At 42.6% G+C, this 22159-nt stretch overlaps 1 protein-coding gene across 1 annotated transcript in view; it reads left to right on the forward strand.

Annotated features, from left to right (window-relative positions):
- Positions 1-22159, forward strand: part of LOC126425211 (uncharacterized) — a 337500-nt gene that overhangs the window by 308066 nt on the left and 7275 nt on the right. Inside the window, exons 13-14 of the mRNA XM_050088166.1 lie at positions 5323-5496; positions 8968-9168. Of these exons, the coding sequence (XP_049944123.1) occupies positions 5323-5496; positions 8968-9168 (375 nt within the window). The remainder of the gene's footprint in view (positions 1-5322; positions 5497-8967; positions 9169-22159) is intronic.

Genomic DNA, 22159 nt, shown 5'->3' on the forward strand with positions numbered 1-22159 from the left:
CCAGAGAGCACCACCGATCGCATCAAAATGACACCTACAAACACGCCACTCTCACAAACTAAATTCCACGCCGTCGTGACGTCACACACAACAGCCTTCCGTCATGGGTCAAAGCCAACGGGTGGGATCGGACGCTTCGGCCGACCCTTCTGTACTACTCGAACGAATAGTTTGGACACCCAAATTACCTGACATGAATCCCATCAAACATTTATGGGCATAATTGAGGGGTCAGTTCATGCACAAACTCCTGCAACACTTTTGCAATTTTGGTCGGCTATAGAGGCAGCATGGCTCAATATTTCTGCAGAGGACTTCCAGTGACTTGTTGAGTCCATGCCACATTGAGTTTCTGCACTACACCAGGCAGAAGTAGTTCCGAGATGATATTAGGAGGTATTCCATGACTTTTGTCACGCAGTATAATTATCTAACTCTTCATGAGGGGCTGATGACTCAGATAAAATGGTGTGACTTTGGTATTGTGGTCTAGAATAATCTGATGATTGTTATTGTTATTATTATTATTTCTCTTTCCTGTCTCAGACATTATGTCTGGTTAAAAATGGAAAGTGATGCGGACCTTGATCAAGCGTGACTTCCTTTTAACTGTACGGTATATGTTACATTGCATTTAGGAACTTTCGGGTAATTGAACAGGTATCGATAATTACAGATTTCTGTAGTTGTATATATACGTTTGGATGTAGCTGTATTGCGTTGATGTACTTGTGGATATTGTGTGGTATGATTCCTGTAGTTGATAGTATAATTATCCTGATGCCACATGTCTTTGACTTCCTCAGCCAGTTGGATGTATATTTCAATTTTTCCTCCTGTTTTCCTCTTTATATTATTATTGTTATTATTATTATTATTATTATTATTAACTCCAACTCTCTAAGTAGCCTTTCACTGTCAAGTATGCAATTTTTAATGGGTAAGGTTTGACTACCATTTTAAATAAATGTATTTTAAGCAACTTTCCCATCTGCTTGGGCAATATGTTATTCATTTTAATCTCTGATATGAAATGCTGTTTGAAGTTTCTATGTTTGTTTTTCCTTTCTGAATGTAAATCCAAAGTGAATCTTGTGTCACAATTGTGTACACTGTGTAACTATTGGTAATGTACTTTTCTTTGTTTCTCCTGATGTGCATAATAATAATTCATCTAACACAATATGGATACCCAATTTTTTTAAATATTTCTTTGCAGTGAGCTCAACTACTGCTGTTAGTTATTATCCTTACAGGCCTTTCCCCAGTTTGGACAATGTATCTATGTTTTGTACATTTTACCCTAGAAAAGTATCTCACAGCTGTGAAATGAATGTACATAGGAGTAGTATGTCACCACAAAGCACTGACTTTTGCACTCTGATGATAGCATTCAAGGGCCATAACATGCTGCTCACAATCTAATTGCCATTATCTTAGTGTTCATTCCATGTCAGCTGACAATCAATATTCATCACTAAAAACTAGAGTTATCACATTTAAAATGATAAGTTGTCTTCTGTGTGTAAGCTGAAATTCATGCTGTTTTTTTTAAATATATATATATAGGTGGCGTAGTTGTTAGCACACTGGACTCGCATTCAGGAGGATTACGGTTCAATCCTGTGTCCGGCCATCACGATTTAGGTTTTCCGTGATTTCCCTAAATGGTTTCTTTGAAAGGGCACGGCCAACTTCCTTCCCCATCCTTCCTTAATCTGACGAGACCGATGACCTCGCTGTTAGGTCTCTTCCCCCAAACAACCCAACCCATATACACTGTCTGATGATAAAAGTGAAGCACACTGGAGGAGAAAATGAAATTCCACGAGTCAAGAGGGTATGTGATGATATTTCAGCGATTACAATATCTAGCCAAGTTTTCAAGCAACTTGGCACTGTGACAATATTTATCAGTACGACACTGCATAACCTCTGACCTGAATGTGTGCACTGAGTCAGTCAAGAAGTGTGTCATGAAATCATTGTAGACTTTCCTGAGGCAAGCTAGCTCACAACTGTTGTGTTGCTCCTCAATATCCTGAATACTCGCACTGGAACGGAGTTGACATCTGAGCTGGTCACACACATGTTCTATTGGGGACAAATACAGATAACTTGCCAGTCACGGGAGTATCTCACCATCACGCACAGCTCATAGAAACACATGCCACATCTCGACGAGCACTGTCCTCCTATCGGACAATTGCACCGCGATACTGTCACACCAGAGGTAACACGTCAGAATGCACGACGTCTGACTGTACCATTGTCCCGTCAGAGTTTCCCAATCACTACCAGCCAAGACCCATGAAGGCACACCTGGTAGCTTCCCACATCATGATGGCAGGAGTAGCGTTTGGGTGCCTACCCAAAATATTGGAAGAAAAGGACCTTTCCCCAGGTCACCACCATACCCTCTGATGGCGATCATCAGGAATAGCGCACAACCGTGATTCGGCACTGACCCCAGTGTGATACCGTTCACCAGCAGTCCGTGCTTCCAGATCTTGACACCACTCCACATGCAGTCATTTGTGTTGTGATGTTAATGGCAGCCTATGCAAGAGACAGTAATTTCTTAGTCGAGCTGTCGCTAATCTCTGAACAGTGGTGAGAGATGACACAGACTGTTGCAGGGAGTCTGTTACTTGTTCTCAGATGGCAGGCATAGATGTGTAGGGTTTACAACACACTCACTGCACAATATGGTGATCTTCTCTTGTGGTGGTCAGACTCCTAATGAGGCCCCTTTCAAACTCTGTCAGATGCCAATAATACTGTCTCTCAAGAGTGCCTAGCACTGCAGTGTCCTTCTGTGACCACTCAACGTCCAACACTGTTCACACCCCTTTTATTCCTGTCAGGCCTGTTAACAACACTAAATGTGACCAACATTAATGCACTTTGATGGCTGTTGTACTTGTTACAGAGAACTGCAGCTCCAACCACTTACATACCTCCTGGCAATGTGCACATGTGCAAAGTTACATTGACTTCTCACTGTGTCTTCTGGGTGCTTCACTTTTGTTTATCAGACAATGTATATTAAAAACAGAATTAGTCCTGACATATTCCCTTGAGTAACATCTACGTTAATATCTTTAGGGTATGTTAATTGTTTCAGTAAAAATTGAGCATCATTTGAAGTGTAGGGCACCTATAACCATATGCACCATATTTTCTAAGTGTGACTGGAACCAATTATTAACTAATTCCCCTACACCTAGTGCTTCTATTTTGTTTAGTAATATTTTATTTGATTGCCAACCATGTCAAAACTCTTGGATGAGTCTAAAAATTTGCCTATAACACAGTCATTATAAGTTGTTTTGAAATTTCATGGCAGGTTAAAACTGTGTGTCACACCAGGTCTCGAACATGGAACCTTTCCTTTCACGGGCAATGCTCTTACAAGTTTAGAAGGTAGGAGAAAGGTAGTGACAGAAGTAAAGCTGTGGGAGCAGATCGTGCATCATGCCTGGCTAGTCTGGTTGGTAAGAGTATCGGTCACGAATGGGAAGATTTTGGGTTAAGTCCCAGTCTTGCACAAAATTTAATCAGGTAGGAAGTTTCAAGTGATCCACTAATTACTGTATTTCTCTGTAGCCATTCAAGAAGGTAAATTTTTCAGGCCAAACGTTTAGAGAAGTTAAACACTATTGTGTCATAAGAAAAACCGGAAGCACTGTGTCACTGTATGTCTGCTAGGTTTTATCAAATATGACTGATTTTAAACTTATAGACAGTTTAAGAACCTTCAACATCGCAGCGCATCAGCAATCGTTGGTTAATATATTAAAAAACTAAAAACCCGCCTCGATTGCGAAAAAAGCACCTAGTGTCAAGTGTTAACCCAGGTTTCGGCCTATCAATAGGCCGGAGTGAGGTGGAGCATACACTATTAAGTTAAGTAGTGGTTTTGACTTTGTACATATGTATTGTTGGTGTTTTCCTTTCTTTTTCGTTTGTAAATGTATAGCTATGGTGTTCTTTTAATCATTGACAAAGGTCTTCTTAGGCACTTGTGGGTTTTATTGTTGTTCTGAAGAAGGTGTAGTTATCTACACCAAAACCTGGGTTACCACTTAACACTAGGTGCTTTTTCGCAATGGAGGCGGGTTTTTAGTTTTTTAATATAAACAGTTTACCTTGCAATCTATTCTTGTTAGACTGTAGCTCCTAAACTGATAAGTTACCTTGAGACAATAGGAATTGTTTATGAATCTTAAATCAGCCTTACCTTAAAAAAACTTTGTAATCTCAATCTGCTAAATAAAAAACACTCATTCAAACATGTATATTAATGCTCAGGGTCTTACCTTTTTTCAGTTAAAGTTCACTGTGTCTTCTATTGTCAGATGTTCACTCTGGATGCTGTTATTTCAGTTTAGGTAACACTGACATACTTTCCAAAATAAATTTATATATCTTGAAATAATAAGTTGCCTATTGTCTTTAACAATGTGGTATATTAATTCAACAGTATACATCAACCTTGTCGCACTAGATCCTATTAAGATTTCATATTACTGTTCAAGATATATTTTTGAAGATCTATGCACAAATAATCTTTACAATAAATCTTTCAAAATTGGCGTTTAACAAGTGGCATAATTCTGATGTTTTATGTGGAATGATGCAGATTTCACAGAGTTATCAAAACCAGCAAGGTCTGTACGAGCAGAAATAAGTGGGACAAGAAACACTGTGTGTCGTATGTGCAGCCACTGGCAGTTGTTGCAGCCCACCCAGAATTTGTTCTATATGAAACAAACCATTCAAGACACGCTTCAGTAGAATTCACTCTCACAGAGTTAATGCATAGAAACATGACAAACAAGTTCATTAGCTCCTTTTGTTAAATTTTACCCTACAGAAGCCCATTTTGCATTGGTCAACAGTAGAGGATCGTTTCACTACATGCTACACATACAGTTCATGAATAATCAGAAAAGCTTTTATCAAACATGTACCTGAAAAAACTAATCAGTTGGAGAGGCAGTCTGAAGTCTTGTGAAAAAAGGAAGATTAAGGTTTAAGATCCCACTTGGACTGTATTTTCTCGAAACAAAGCACTCTGGAATTTTCCATGAGCAATATAGAGAAACCATGGGGAATGTAAATGTGGAAGGCCGGATGGGGATTTGATTACATATCATCACTCCGTTATTTCTTTTTTTCAATTAAAAATAAAATGATATAATGCAGCAGAAGTGTAGAGAGGAATTTTGTGTACATCACTGTTGGTCGTAACACTATTTCGTGTCTGCCCAGAGTACAGTGGAACAAAAAATTGTAAAATAAAACATTGTGTTCCAGAATGGCCAAGTGGAATGCAGCCCTGTGGAGTGCACACTGCAGTGCTACCACCCACGGCTCACGCCAGGCGAGTGCTGTCCCCTGTGCAAGGGTTGCCAGTACGGCAGCCGCACATACGACGACGGCCAGCTGTTCCCACATCCGTCGCTGCCCTGCACCACCTGTGTCTGTCAGGTACGGGTGCGCACACATCTGCTTCACTCAGCTCAGAACACGGCAAAGAGGAGCATCCCTGATGGTTCTGGTGTCTTTCCTAGACTAAAGACACACATTTTTGCCTTCTCGCTATTTTGCAAGTCATTCTGAAACTAATGCCTCCTATCATTTTGCATCGACTTTCGGTGTCCAAGCCAGATTATGTTGGTGTAGTAATAATTTTTGAACCTTTGCAGTAGTATGCTGCCCATTTTGTTGCCCTGCAACAGACAGCAGCATCAAGGGAGCATTCCAGAAAGATGTCAGACATTGACTGCTGAACAAATTACACCAATTCAGATCCATCTGTGCTTGAAAGAGGTATTTGGAGATGTACAGTATATGCAAGTAATGTGAAATCCTGGGTACTGCATTTCAGTAGTGTTGAAATAGATATGTATGACAAACCACACCCCGGTCAACCTGCTCGGCATGCATCTCTCATAATGAACAGTGCCTCGATCAACTCCTGCACGATGAAAGGTGGATCGTGACTGAGGAATTGTGTACGCAGCTGAATGTTAATTGAAATGCCTTAAAAGAGATGTTACATAACTTAGATTATGCAAAGTGTGTACAACATAGGTCCCATGGATGCTTATGTGAAAAAGAATGTTGAATGGAAATTAGTTGGGACCTACTGAACCTGTATTACGCTGAAGGTGACAATTTTCTGAACATCATTATCCCTTGAACTGTCACAACTACAAGCCAGAATTCAAAAGGTAGTTCACAGAGTGGCAACATTTGAGCTCTCCTGCAAATAAGATAAAGACAAAGCCATCTGCAGGCAAAGTGATGTGCACTGCCTTCTCGGATACAAATGGTATGGTTCTTTTCAGTGTCTCTGAGAGTAAAGTAAGTAAAGCAAGCCTCAATAACTGTCAGTTCAGAACACTACACTGCCACACTGCCTGGGCTGGAAGCTTGAATTTCCAGTGTCAGGCATAAAAGAAGACAAACTTCCAATCAAAACACAATAATGCTCGGCCCCACAACAGTTTTGCGACTGTGGAACTCATTGCCATATTTGACTAGACTCTCTGACCACATCCACCACACATTCCTGAATTGCTGTCATTAGAGTTCCACCTCTATGGGCATGCACAAGATGTACTACATTGCCAACATTTTCCAGACTCAGATGCTGTCACTGGAGCTGTTCAAAAAATGGTTCAAATGGCTCTGAGCACTATGGGACTCAACTGCTGTGGTCATAAGTCCCCTAGAACTTAGAACTACTTAAACCTAACTAACCTAAGGACAGCACACAACACCCAGCCATCACGAGGCAGAGAAAATCCCTGACCCCGCCGGGAATCGAACCCGGGAACCCGGGCGTGGGAAGCGAGAACGCTACCGCACGACCACGAGATGCGGGCACACTGGAGCTGTAAGGCAGTAGCTAGCCTCAGTCAGTTCAGGTCTTTATGAGTGTGCAGTGTGCATCATCTTCTTCATCATCAAAAGTGCATAATGAATGGTGACGACCATGTGGAAATGTGACAGTATGTTGCTGAAATATTGCACTATGCAATTGTGTTACTGTCATTTCTATAACTATTGTAGTTTTTGTGAAAATAAATGGGAGGCACTAGTTTTTGAATGACTTTCATACTTTCTGATAACATTTACCTTGTAAATATCAAAATTAATTAAGGCCTTGGTTTCAAAATTATCATCATTCAGACAGTAATTAATGTCTTGCTAATTCCTAAGGTGTAGTTAGTACGAGGGTCACTCCAAAAGAAATGCACACTATTTTTTTTTTAAATCCATCTTTTATTCTACAGGTTTGAAAGTTTCACAGTGTGTAGATACATCCTTTAGGAACAATATTTTCATTTCTCCACATAATTTCCATCCCTCTCAACTGCCTTACGCCATCTGGGAACCAGCGCCTGTATATCCACATGGTAAAATTCTGGACCAACCTCCTCTGATTGCCTCTTCATCTCTGGTGAAAAATGATGGGCCATGTTTCATCACTTGTCACAATTCTTCCAAAAAATTCATCTCCACCATTCTCATACTGTTCCAAAAGTTCACTGCATACCATTTTTCTTTTTTCTTTGTGAGCCACTGTCAGCATCCTGGGAACCCACCTGGCACAAACCTTTTTTAACGCCAACACTTTCAGTATTCTGCAAACACTTCCTTCCCCCATCGCAACGTAGCATGACAATTAGTTCACTGTGATGTGTCTGTCAGCAGTCACCAATTCATCAACTGTCTGCACATTGTCTGGAGTGCGTGCAGTATGAGGCCTGCCACTGCGAGGACAATCATCAATAATGCCGTGCCCGCTGTCATCACATAATCTGCTTGCCCACTAACTAACTGTACAACAATCGATAGCAGCATCTCCATACACCTTTTTCAACCTCTTGTGGATGTTTCCCACTGTCTCGTTTTCACAGCACAGGAAATCAATGACAGCACGTTGCTTCTGACAAACGTCATGTTTAGCAGCCATCTTGAAGACATGCTGTGACGGCGCCACTCAGAGGAACAGGTTGAACTAAGTTTGAAAACACACTCTAAAACTTTCACACATGCACAGTGAAAACTATATTTTTACAAAAATAGTGTGCATTTCTCTTTGAGTGACCCTCGTATTACTGTGGAATTTCAATGTACAGAAGAACTTGATATGCAAAATAAATGCTTGTGTTTTAAAATTTCAACCACACTAAAAACTTTTGCTGGAACATTGACCTACACTGATTTGAAGTAATAATGAATATGTCATGCGAGCTGAAAGTTTGTCCAAGACTGGAACTCAGATCTGGATTCCCTCTTTATCACAAGCAATCACATTCACTGTTAAGCTATTTGATCACACCTCCAGGCTTAACTCAAACTTTCATTGTCACTGAAGCTTCCATCACTACCAATGGGGTGTATGGGAATATCTGCATTGGTGGGACAGAGCCAATGGAGAATAGTTGCTCGGTTGCAACAAGGAATATACAGGACGAACCAGAACTCGACCGGCAAGCTTTCAGAGGAGGTAGGATGGACCAAAACGGGAAAGAAGTCCAGTAATGATAGGCTCTAAAGTGCATACCTTAAGATCCATGAACACTTGTTCATCTTTGCTACTATGAAATTTATCCCTTCTATTGAACAAGTCCTCATAACTCATAAAGTTGTTGAACAGAGGCACAATAAAAAGAAAATAAAAATTATATCCACGTGACCGAGGTGAGTCGCATAGGGCACCTATAAAGTATTTTAAAAATTTGGAAATTTCTTTTACGTTCAAATGCTTATTAATGTGTCCCTATGCCTTTAATATTTGTAGCCATTTGTAGTTGCCATATTCATTTTGAGTTGCCTCGTACACGATTCTCAGTCAGTGATATAACCGTTGCACAAGAGGTCGCATTTTGACACAGTCTCGTTTTTATGTAGATCATTTGTGTAGACTTTTCTGCTCTCACCCAGCAAGGAAACATCACATGCTATCCAGAGGTGTGTCCAGTGGCCAACTGCTCGCACCCCCTGCTGGCTCCCTCTGGGGGCGGCGGCAGTGGCAGCTGCTGCCCCCGCTGCCTGCACTGCCTCCTCGACGGACAGAGGCTGCTGCACGGCACCTCCATCCTCCTGCTGTCTGCCAACACCACCTGCCACAACTGCTCCTGCCGTGTAAGTGCACAGAGGTACACGTATCTGAGTTAGCAACAGATGCTTTGGGTTTCGTATTCTATCTCAAAACTTTACCGGTGTCCAGTCCTTCTGAATCTCTCTCTCTCTCTCTCTCTCTCTCTCTCTCTCTCTCTCTCTCTCTCACACGCCCCTCCCCTTACCCTTCCCTTCCCACTGCCCCTCTCTATCCTTGTCCCCTTCCCCCTCCCATTCCTCAGCCCCTCATGGACCCCCCCACCCCAATCCCCATTTTCCACTAAAGCTCCCCACACCCCCTAACCACCCACCACTCTTCCCCAACCCCTCAACCTCTGTCATCATTCTCAACCTCACCACTTTCTCTGTTTTTGACATGAGGGGAAAAAGTTGTGGACACATAATTTCAGGTCATCAATGGCCTTATTTTGTTGAATACATCAGTTCTCACGAGATCACAGAGGTTAAGCGACGTCAGGGTTGGTCAGTATTTGGGTTGATAACCACCTGTGTACCCTATGTGCTGGTGGCAGCTCGCCATTTTCCCTACAGCAAAGGGTAGGAGGAGTGGTAGTATACAGTTTCTTCTCACATGACTTTGTGCCAGTGTCCTGGAATAAAGTCCAAAGCTCTCTGCAGTGTCTGACGATATGAGGGCATGCGGCACTGTCATTGTGATCTGTCAGTCGGATGGGTACGTTAAACTCTGTGGCCCACTAAAGTGCTGTTCGAGAGAGTAGGGTACGTGCTGGCAGTGGGTTTCACCCTCTTTCTTCTCTCATCATCATCACAGTCTGACACAAACATGACATCACACTACACGCCCATTACTGTCAGCTACACTTATCAGGTACATCTACATCTCACACTTCACAAAATAAAGGTGCCATTGTGTGTGAAGAACAAAGAAAAGCTTTCCACTTAAGTGGCTATGCCTGCTCTTTGAAGTCTCCTAGCCAACAACTTTGCTGTGTGAGAATGGCTGAACGGTTGTCAGTCAAAACTTAGTAACATGAATTAAAAGTACGCATGGTGTGCATCTGAAAAAGATAGGACTTTAATTTGTAGTTGGTGCCAAATCTCAGAAGGCCTAATATAAATGAGTTGGATCAAACAATTGAAAGTCCAGGCTGGAATAACAACAATATTATGAAAAGGATAGGTTGCTAAAAAAGGACATTCAGCCAAAAGCTTAGATGTATAACAGTCCTTTCGTTGTGCCTGTCTGTGACTCACAGTGTCCTTTTTGAGGTGAGTAGCAGCCTATCCCATTCAATTGCATCAAAAGTTCACTTGAGAAAACTAAAAACAATGTGAGACAGCATTGCTAACCAGTACTTACCTCCAACTGGCTAAATATTAAGTACTGCTGAAAAAAAGTATAAAAGTAAAAGTGAGACACTACCTAACTTTCACAACAAGAGTTTGATAAGCTGGGGATGTTTGGAAGGACTCAGACACCAGAATGAGAGGGAGCCACCTGTAATGAGATAAACAGAAATGAAGAGGGAGGAATGAGAGGGAGGAAGAGGCCAAAGCATCTGTCTGCTCTCTGACAAAAGCACTAATCATTCTAAAAGCTAGGGCTTTGGTGTGGGTGCATCTGTAGTACTAAATATTTTATGCATCTGTAGTACTAAATATTTTACCCTGTAGTGGCCAGCTATTGTATCTAATATTTTTTAATATAAATAAATTGCATATGTACCAGTTTGTGGGGTACCACTTGCATAACCAGAGCTTTCTTACTGATGTGAACTTAAACAATTTGTGAATTTTGGTGCCAATCCATGTAATGGACAGTGAAGTGACAAAGTATTGATTGTGATGATTCACAAGGCAAGTTCTCAAACTGAAATCTAAATATTCATAGCAAATGACTCTTCCTGTATGGCAGACTGAATATACTCTGTTTTTTTTCCACATTGGATTGTTTTCAATTAGTTGCACTTCAAGAAACAGCAACTTGGAAGTGACAGTAGCAAAAATAAAAAAAAAATTAAAAATGCATTAGGAAAGCATATAAGCACATGACAAACTGCCGCCAGATGCACCATAATAGTACAACTTTTCACTCCAATAATAAAAATAATTAATGTTGCCACTTTCAGTCTGGTAGTTAGATGACAGAACTGTAGTACTCTGTGACAATCTGAATAAAACCTAAACCAAACAATGAAAAATCTAGGATGGAATATAACAATATTATGAGAAAGAAAGTAACTATTCACCATATAGCAGAGACGTTGAGTTGCAGATAGGTACAACAAAAAGACTGTTGGAAAGTGAGTTTCAGCCAACAAGACCATTGTTGAAAATAGACAAAACACACACACAAATGCCATCCAGACTGCAAGCAGCAGTGCATGATGGGAGAGGCAACCAGGTGGTGGAGGTAAGCAGTAAACAGGGATGGGGATGACAAACAACAATGTTGTCTGTCTGCATGAATGGCCACGACAGACAGTGGCCAAGAAACAGCTGGACTGCCCCATTGCTGAGCTCGCTGCCCAATATGATGTTCTTCATTCCAATTATGCTTCACAGCCTGTGCCACACAGATCCTTCCCACCAACACCAGCTTCCAACTTTTCTGTATTGCGCAGGTGGGAACTCCCCCTGCAATATATCCTATGTTCTGAATAGAGGTGGAGGGACTAAGAATGTGATTTATATATATTGGAAACTGATTAAAAAAATTGCTGTCTGAAGAATTAAAAGAGAAATTTTGAAAGAATGATTGAAAAAAAATTGGAAGGTACACCTATCCTGAGTGAACTTTAACTGGCTCTAATATAAACAGACATTCAATATTCTATACATATATTCAGCATTTAACATTCATGAACTTACATACATCCTTTCCTTGTTACCACCATTGTACATGGCGATTCGTATGACAATACTGGTTCCGGATCGCCCCTCCTCTGCTCGTGCAAATTCTTCTTGTTAGTTACCATCCTCTTGATGCAGGATTCTCAGCACGTCGCGGAGAGATGAACAAATGGGCATCATTGTCATGAATGAACGAATAAACTTTGCTATTTTGATAAGTGTCTTACTACTTTCTAACACACAACCACAATATAAACTGCTGAACAATACCAATGCGGAGAAAATTTTGTACCATAGATAGCATTGACATACAAACAAAAGAGATAGCGAGATGCTCTTCAGTTTTTTAATTGCTTTAGATTCATCTGTCTGTTACTGTAAGTTGTAGTGGGTGGACATGTGACGAGTTCCTCTGCATTGATATTGTTCAAAAGTGTGTATTCTGATTGTGCATTAGAAAGTTCCGGATCGCCCCTCCTCTGCTCATGCGAATTCTTCTTGTTAGCTACGATCCTCTTATTGCAGGATCCTCGGCATGTCACGGAGAGATGAACAGATGGGTATCATAATCATGAATGAATGAATAAACTTTGCTATCTCAATAAGTGCATTTAATACTTTCTAACACACAATCAGAATACACACTTCTCAACAATACCAATGCAGAGGAACTTGTCATATAAATATTTTAAAAAATGCTGTGACTTACCAAGCGAGAAAGTGCTGGTAGATAGACACAATAAAAAACACACAAACATACATACAAATTTCAAGTTTTCGCAACCCACAGTTGCTTCATCAGGAAAGAGGGAAAGACGAAAGGATGTGTCTGCTCCGCACAAACACAGACACAAGCAGACATTTGTAAAGGCAAAGAGTTTGGGCAGAGATGTCAGTCGAGGCGGAAGTAAAGAGGCAAAGATGTTGTTGAAAGACAGGTGAGGTATGAGCGGCGGCAACTTGAAATTAGCGGAGGTTGAGGCCTGGCAGATAACGAGAAGAGAGGATATACTGAAGGGCAAGTTCCCATCTCCGGAGTTCTGACAGGTTGGTGTTAGTGGGAAGTATCCAGATAACCCGGATGGTGTAACACTGTGCCAAGATGTGCTGGCCGTGCACCAAGGCATGTTTAGCCACAGGGTGATCCTCATTACCAACAAACACTGTCTGCCTGTGTCCATTCATGTGAATGGACAGTTTGTTGCTGGTCATTCCCACATAGAAAGCCTCACAGTGTAGGCAGGTTAGTTGGTAAATCACGTGGGTGCTTTCACACGTGGCTCTGCCTTTGATCATGTACAACTTCCGGGTTACAGGACTGGAGTAGGTGGTGGTGGGAGGGTGCATGGGACAGGTTTTACACCGGGGGCGGTTACAAGGGCAGGAGCCAGAGGGTAGGGAAGGTGGTTTGGGGATTTCATAGGGATGAACTAAGGGGTTACGAAGGTTAGGTGGACGGCGGAAAGACACTCTTGGTGGAGTGGGAGGATTTCATGAAGGATGGATGTCATTTCAGGGCAGGATTTGAGGAAGTCGTATCCCTGCTGGAGAGCCGCATTCAGAGTCTGATCCAGTCCCGGAAAGTATCCTGTCACAAGTGGGGCACTTTTGTGGTTCTTCTGTGGGAGGTTCTGGGTTTGAGGGGATGAGGAAGTGGCTCTGGTTATTTGCTTCTGTACCAGGTCAGGAGGGTAGTTGCGGGATGCGAAAGCTGTTTTCAGGTTGTTGGTGTAATGGTTCAGGGATTCCGGACTGGAGCAGATTCGTTTGCCATGAAGACCTAGGCTGTAGGGAAGGGACCATTTGATGTGGAATGGGTGGCAGCTGTCATAATAGAGGTCTTTGCTTGTTGGTGGGTTTGATGTGGACGGACGTGTGAAGCTGGCCATTGGACAGATGGAGGTCAATGTCAAGGAAAGTGGCATGGGATTTGGAGTAGGACCAGGTGAATCTGATGGAACCAAAGGAGTTGAGGTTGGAGAGGAAATTCTGGAGTTCTTCTTCACTGTGAGTCCAGATCATGAAGATCTCATCAATAAATCTGTACCAAACTTTGGGTTGGCAGGCCTGGGTGACCAAGAAGGCTTCCTCTAAGCGACCCATAAATAGGTTGGCGTACGAGGGGGCCATCCTGGTACCCATGGCTGTTCCCTTTAATTGTTGGTATGTCTGGCCTTCAAAAGTGAAGAAGTTGTGGGTCAGGATGAAGCTGTCTAAGGTAATGAGGAAAGAGGTTTTAGGTAGGGTGGCAGGTGATCGGCGTGAAAGGAAGTGCTCCATCGCAGTGAGGCCCTGGACGTGTGGAATATTTGTGTATAAAGAAGTGGCATCAGTGGTTACAAGGATGGTTTCCGGGGGTAATAGACTGGGTAAGGATTCCAGGCGTTCGAGAAAGTGGTTAGTGTCTTTGATGAAGGATGGGAGACTGCATGTAATGGGTTGAAGGTGTTGATCTACGTAGGCAGAAATACGTTCTGTGGGGGCTTGGTAACCAGCTACAATGGGACGGCCGGGATGATTGGGTTTGTGAATTTTAGGATGAAGGTAGAAGGTAGGGGTGTGAGGTGTCAGTGGGGTCGTGAGGTTGATGGAGTCAGGTGAAAGGTTTTGTAGGGGGCCTAAGGTTCTGAGGATTCCTTGAAGCTCTGCCTGGACAGGCAAATACAGAAGCAAATAACCAGAGCCAGTTCCTCATCCCCTCAAACCCAGAACCTCCCACAGAAGAACCACAGAAGTGCCCCACTTGTGACAGGATACTTTCCGGGACTGGATCAGACTCTGAATGCGGCTCTCCAGCAGGGATACGACTTCCTCAAATCCTGCCCTGAAATGACATCCATCCTTCATGAAATCCTCCCCATTCCACCAAGAGTGTCTTTCCGCCATCCACCTAACCTTCGTAACCTCTTAGTTCATCCCTATGAAATCCCCAAACCACCTTCCCTACCCTCTGGCTCCTGCCCTTGTAACCGCCCCCGGTGTAAAACCTGTCCCATGCACCCTCCCACCACCACCTACTCCAGTCCTGTAACCCGGAGGTTGTACATGATCAAAGGCAGAGCCACGTGTGAAAGCACCCACGTGATTTACCAACTAACCTGCCTACACTGTGAAGCTTTCTATATGGGAATGACCAGCAACAAACTGTCCATTTGCATGAATGGACACAGGTGGACAGTGTTTGTTGGTAATGAGGATCACCTTGTGGCTAAACACGCCTTGGTGCACGGCCAGCACATCTTGGCACAGTGTTACACCGTCCGGGTTATCTGGATACTTCCCACTAACACCAACCTGTCAGAACTCCGGAGATGGGAACTTGCCCTTCAGTGTATCCTCTCTTCTCGTTATCCGCCAGGCCTCAACCTCCGCTAATTTCAAGTTGCCGCCGCTCATACCTCACCTGTCTTTCAACAACATCTTTGCCTCTTTACTTCCGCCTTGACTGACATCTCTGCCCAAACTCTTTGCCTTTACAAATGTCTGCTTGTGTCTGTGTATGTGCGGATGGATATGTGTGTGTGTGCGAGTGTATACCCGTCATTTTTCCCCCTAAGGTAAGTCTTTCCGCACCCAGGATTGGAATGACTCCTTACCCTCTCCCTTAAAACCCACATCCTTTCGATTTTCCCTCTCCTTCCCTCTTTCCTGATGAAGCAACCATTGGTTGCGAAAGCTTGAATTTTGTGTGTATGTTTGTGTTCGTTTGTGTGTCTATCGACCTGCCAGCACTTTTGTCTGGTAAGTCTCATCATCTTTGTTTTTATATATATATATATATATATATATATATATATATATATATATATATATATATATATATATATATATATATACAAAATTCAAGCTTTCGCAACAAACTGTTGCCTCATCAGGAAAGAGGGAAGGAGAGGGGAAGACGAAAGAAGGAAGTGGGTTTTAAGGGAGAGGGTAAGGAGTCATTCCAATCCCAGGAGCGGAAAGACTTACCTTAGGGGGAAAAAGGACAGGTATACACTCGCACACACGCACATATCCATCCACACATACAGACACAAGCAGACAGTCTGCTTGTGTCTGTATGTGTGGATGGATATGTGCGAGTGTATACCAGTCCTTTTTTCCCCCTAAGGTAAGTCTTTCCGCTCCCGGGATTGGAATGACTCCTTACCCTCTCCCTTAAAACCCACTTCCTTTCGTCTTTCCCTCTCCTTCCCTCTTTCCTGATGAGGCAACAGTTTGTTGCGAAAGCTTGAATTTTGTGTGTATGTATGTGTCTGTTTGTGTTTCTATCGACCTGCCAGTGCTTTCGTATTTCCCTGTTCCCATTGCACCGCTCTTTATTCCACTTCTCTCCTTTTCCGCTCGCCCCCCCCCCCCCCCCCCACCCCTCTATCCCCCCACCGGCCCTTTGTCTAAGCACCCAACTGCACATAGCTGCCCTACCCTCTCTCCACCCCACGTCGTCCCTGTATTCTCCCACAAGCAGCACTTTACCATCCCCAACACCTACCCTGCTATCCCTAGCCCTCCCTGCCACAGGCTCCTCCTTACCCCCACCACCGGCTGCCAGAGACTGTGGTCATTTGGTGTGAGCTGCATTTGCATTTGTGTGTGTGTGTGTGTGGTGTGTGTGTGTGTGTGTGTGTGTGTGGTCTACTTTTGACAAAGGACTTGTTGGCCAAAAGCTCACTTTCCGACAGTCTTTTTGTTGTGACCATCTGCAACTCAGCATCTCCACTATATGGTGAGTAGCAACTATCCTTTTCATAATATTGTTACATTCCACCCTAAATTTTCCATTATTTGACATTCCTTTAGGATTATTAAGATTTTTGAGCAAACTAACCATAACAGAACTATTTGATTAAGAATTTAGTATGTGGGATATAGGAGAATTGCAGAAAACCTCCAGGCTTCAAGAGGAATGTAATGTTTCCAATTTGAAAGAAGGCAGATGCTGACAGTGGAAATACCACACAAGCATCAAGTTAAGAAGCTGACTTTGGGGGAGCTTAGTTTCGGTTCCAGAGAAATTTAAGGATGTGATGGAATACTGAAGAAAGGAAAACATACATTTGTAGCATTTTTAGATTAACAAAAAATTTGAAAGTGATTACTGGACTACACTTTGAAATTCTGAAGTAATCATGGATAAAATATATTGAGCAGAAGCTACCCCTACAACTTTAATAGAAACCAGACACTGAGCAATTGATTTAAGAAGTCTGTTTTGTGGAGTTTCAGTATTAAAGTTGAAGTACTAATTTTCAAAACAAACTGAGTCCTGAATTTTATTATGAGTGACTTAACTCATATTTCATAGTTGTGGCTAAGAGAGTTTATTCTGATAGTGGCAGAGGAGTTTCTGTGAGATGATTATCAAACTGAAAGTGGTAATGTTGATTACTTTTATTGCTGCTGTGAAGAGAACAAGACACTAAAAGTAGCAGATGCATTTTACTATTTAAGCAGAAATTTAACTAACACTGGCTGAAGTAGAGAGGATATAAAATACAGGCTTCATAATACCAAGAAAAGCAAGATTTGTGATAAATGTGAGCAAAGTAAGGGAGCGAAGTCAAAGAGTATTCTCCTTACAACCAAACTGGGATTCCATCCTTATCTGCTGAATTGATTGTTTTCAACTCTTTCAGGTGCTTCACTCTGCCAGGGATGCCTATTACTATGCCCTTCTGTGTGAATGATTTCTTATACGCAAAATTTAAAACTTTTTGCTTTCCTTCTGCAGTCTTCTGTGGCCTCACCGGACAGAGTGACTGGGTGTTTTTCTGAAGAAACATGCTGAAAATAAGATAGATAGATCAAATAAATATTGAGAAAGCACTGAAACAAATTGAGGGCAAAAGAAAGTTTTGGCAGAAGATGACCAAAAGAAGGTATAATTTGATAAGATAAATCATGAGGCATCAAAGTATAGTTAATTTTTTATACTGGAAAGATGTGAAGATATTAATCGCTGTAAAGAAAGATCAAGTTTTGACTACAGCAAGCATGTTCAAGTAGGTTTGATTTTCAGCAGGTATGTAGAGATTAAAAGGGTTACACAGGGTAGACTAGCAAGGATAGTTGCAAAAACAATGGCAACAACAACAACAACAACCACAAACTGATACTAAAGTGTAGTATTGTTGGGCAATGAAGCAGTACTATACAAATCTGTGCTCTATGCAAATTTCAGAATGTTTACATGATTTGCAAAAGAGGTAGAGACTTTAAACTTCATACTTCTTAGGAGTTAAATATTGACAAAATGGTAAAAAATGTCTTTGGTGATGTTTATACATAGCAAAGGCAATTAAGTACAAAAATTTGGAAAGATCTGTTAACATACAAGATATTTTGGTAACCAAAGAAAAATAAATATTTCATTCAGTGTGGTAGTTTTTGAGCTATGATATGAGAACTTTAAAGCTTTTTCCCAGTTTGGAAAACTTTTGCTGTTTCATAAAATCAACTTAACTCAGACCCTAATCAAAATTAAGAACACTTTTGGGTTAAAGGAGGCCGGAGACCACTCACCAAAAAGCAGAAGCATGAATCATCAGTAAGCACACAGAAAAAGAATGAAAACTTGGTAGCTAGAATAAAATGCACACACATACACGTGGCTATGTCCCCACATGAACAGTGCCAGTGCCATATTTCAGCAGGTGAGCCAGTTTGTGGAGTAATGTTGGATGGGTGGTTAGAGGGAGAATGAGGTCAAGGAGTGTGGCATTGGGATTGTGGATGGCTAGTGGCTCAGAGGGAGGCAGCCAGTTTGCTGGCTTGGAATACAGGAGGGAGAGGTGGCAGATACCCAAGCTAGGCACACGATGCTCACTTGTCGCAGCCAGTGGGGAGCAGTGAATGCTTAAGGTGACATGGGAACGTGTACTGGGAGGAGGTGACAGGATGGAGGAAGCGGGAACTGTTGGGTAGAAGGTGTGGAGAGAGTGGGTTCTGGAGATTGAGGCCAGGACAATTACAGTAGCAAAGGATGTGTTCCAAAGATAACTCTCATCTGGTGGTGAAGGGAAGGATCTGGCAGCCATTGAAATTGAGCGTGTTGTGCTTGGCTGCATGTTGTGCCATCAAGTACTCTCCTTTGTTCTGTGAACAGTTTGGCAGCGGCCATTCACTGTAGTGAACCGTTGGTAGTTATATCGACATAAAAAGCTTTGCTGCATTTACTGCAGAGTTGGTGTATAACGTGGCCTCTTATACATGGCCCGGCCTCTGATTAGGTAGAATAAACCTGTGACAGGATTGGAGTAGGAACTGCTGGGTGAGTGGGTGGCTTGGGCAGGTCTTGCACCTTGGTCTAGGCTAGACTTGGTGTACACTAGCAAGCAAGCTGTGTAGATTAGGTGCGCTACAGAACACCACTTTAGGAGGGATGGGATGGGCCTTGATTACATTGTCCCTCATTTCAGAGCACGATGAGAGATAATCGAAGCTCTGACAAAGGATATGGTTCAGTTGTTCCAATTCAGGGTGATACTGGGTGATTGGGAAGCGGGGCACTCCTTCATAAGCTGATTCTTGGGGGTAGTGGAAGAATTGGGGGTGTGTGTACTGGATTTGGTTGCAGTGCCTATCTGTGAAGACCTCCATGAAACCTTCATTGTACAGGGCAAGGGAGTTCTTATCATTGCAGATTCATGGTCCGTGGGTGGCTAGGCTGTATGGGAGGAATTTTTTGATGTGGAAGTGAGCATAGCTTTTGAAATGCAGGTACTCTTAGCTATTAGTGGGTTTGATGTGGACAGGCCAATGGCCTTGCTGTGGTGGTAACAACGGTTCCTGTCAGATCACGGAAGTTAAGTGCTGTCGGGCTGGGCTAGCACTCGGATGGGTGACCATCCGGTCTGCCGAGCGCTGTTGGCAAGCGGGATGCACTCAGCCGTTGTGAGGCAAACTGAGGAGCTACTTGATTGAGAGTAGTGGCTCCGGGCTCAAAAACTGACAGACAGCCGGGAGAGCAGTGTGCTGGCCGCATGTCCCTCCATATCCACATCCAGTGATTCCTATGGGCTGAAGAGGACATAGTGGCTGGTCGCTACTGCTGGGCCTTCGTGTCCTGTTTGGGAGGAGTAATGCGGACCGAGAGGTGTGGATGGAACTATCAGAGAGGTGGAGGTCAATGTCCAGGAACCCGGCATGTTGGTTTGAGGAATAGGTGAAGTGGATGGGAGAGAAGTTGTGGAGGAATGAATTTGGAAGCTGGGAAGGTTTCTTCTAGATGGTCCATAAACAGGTTGTCAAGGGAGGGCGCCCATGGCTGTGCTGCAGATTGTTTTGTATACCTCTCCTTCAAAGGGAAAGTAGTTGTGAATCAGGATACAGTTGGTAATGTGTATAAGGAATGTGGTGGTGGAGAGCAGTAGCACTTGATAGCAGCAAGTCTGTGCCCATGAGTAGGGTGACCAGATGTCCGGACATGTCCTCCTTTTTAGCTCTTTGTCCAGGGTCCAGGCGGCTTTTTACGATGTCTGGCTTTTTCGCAAAGTTGAGCATAATACAGTTAAATTTACAATTTGTCCCGTTCTATTGCTCTTTTCTTAAATACTTTAACTATTGGCACAGCCTTCATGATAAACACGCATGAAGGCGGTGTTAGTAGGTGACACCAGGATCGTCGATGTTATCGTTGATCGACCTATAAGCGAAAGTAAATATTGATTATTTAAAATTTTCGTTTCGTATCTTTGCTTTGTATTGGCTTGGCTTCCTGTAGTGCACGTGGAATTTGTGAGTGTAATTTTTAACAGAGTGAGTTACGTAAAATATTTGGCTATGCCTAAACAAAAGTGTACATTTTCTAATGTCCTTTCCTGCAAATATCCGACTTTAAGAAAGGGAGAAATTAATTTGAAGTGGAATGTAAGATATTTGGAGTTGGAACACACATCTCAGTGGCAAATAAAGGTGAGAAATAACTCAACAGATTAACTGTTATAGTTTTATTTCATTGTTTCATAGTCATTAAATTTATATGTATTCGGAGGTTTAAAGTGCAGTTTACATGTCATCAGCTGCTGCTTGAACTGTAGATGTTGGTAGCGGTGCATTGAATGAAGGGAGGTGAATGGTCTTACGTTTTTCACTTTGTAAACAATTCCGTGTTGTTGACATAACAAAACAATTGACACCACACTGTCACCACAATCAATATTTTTAATTTTTTTATATTGCTCAGTTAACCAGCACCTGACCATCAGTAACAATTAACTACTAGTTTTACCGGTAATTCACAGCAGTCACGTGACTTGTCCAAAGCTGATGGGTGGTATCCTCATCTGCATTTGACCCATTTGATGTGTCCTCTTTTTTCTTCCTTTGTCCTCCTTTTTGAAGCTGTTTGTCCTCCTCTTTAAACAATTGTATCTGGTCACCCTGCCCATGAGGGATGTTGGTGTTCAGGAGGATGAGATCAACAGTGACAAGAAGGGATCCAGGAGGCAAAGAGGGGGAGAGGAGGGGGCGGGGGGGGGGGGGGGGAGTTGGTGAAGGAACTGGTTGGTATATTTGATGTGGAAGGCTAGGTTTGGGACAATTGGTTGGAGGTGTTGATCAACAAGAACAGAAATTCTTTCAGTGGGAGCAGTTGCAACCTACAGCAGGGTGTACAGGATTGTTGGTTTATTGGATCTTGGGGAGCATGTGAATGTGGATGTGTGGAGCGTTGTTAGGGTGTGAAAGAAGATGGGCTCAGGGCAAAGTTTCTGGGAGTCATTCTTACAACACATCTTTTGCTCCTGTAATTTTCCTGGCCTTATTCTCTGATAACTCACTGTCCCCACACCCTCCACCCAACAATTTACCTTTCCTCTGCCATGGCACATCTTCCCATTTAATGTCCCCATGTCGCTTTCAGCGTGTGCAACCCCCAATTGGCTCAGATACCTGTCCATCACATACCTAGTCTTTGTACCCGCCACCCCGTCCTCCCTCCCTCGTGCATGCATATGTGTGTACATACGTGTGTATGTGTGTGTGTGTGTGTGTGTGTGTGTGTGTGTGTGTCTATGTGTTTCTAGCTCAAAAAAGGATTACTCCAAAAGCTAACAAGTTGTCTTTTTTTTTCTTTTTGAGTGCACTTATTGACAACTCAATGAGTCTGCTTTTTGATAAGTGGTCTCCTTTAATTCAAAAGTATTTACTCTCTACCAGAACTTTCGTACAACATTTAAAA

The sequence above is a fragment of the Schistocerca serialis genome, chromosome 10 (genome assembly GCF_023864345.2).
Source record: "Schistocerca serialis cubense isolate TAMUIC-IGC-003099 chromosome 10, iqSchSeri2.2, whole genome shotgun sequence".
In the NCBI taxonomy this organism is placed as follows: domain Eukaryota; kingdom Metazoa; phylum Arthropoda; class Insecta; order Orthoptera; family Acrididae; genus Schistocerca; species Schistocerca serialis.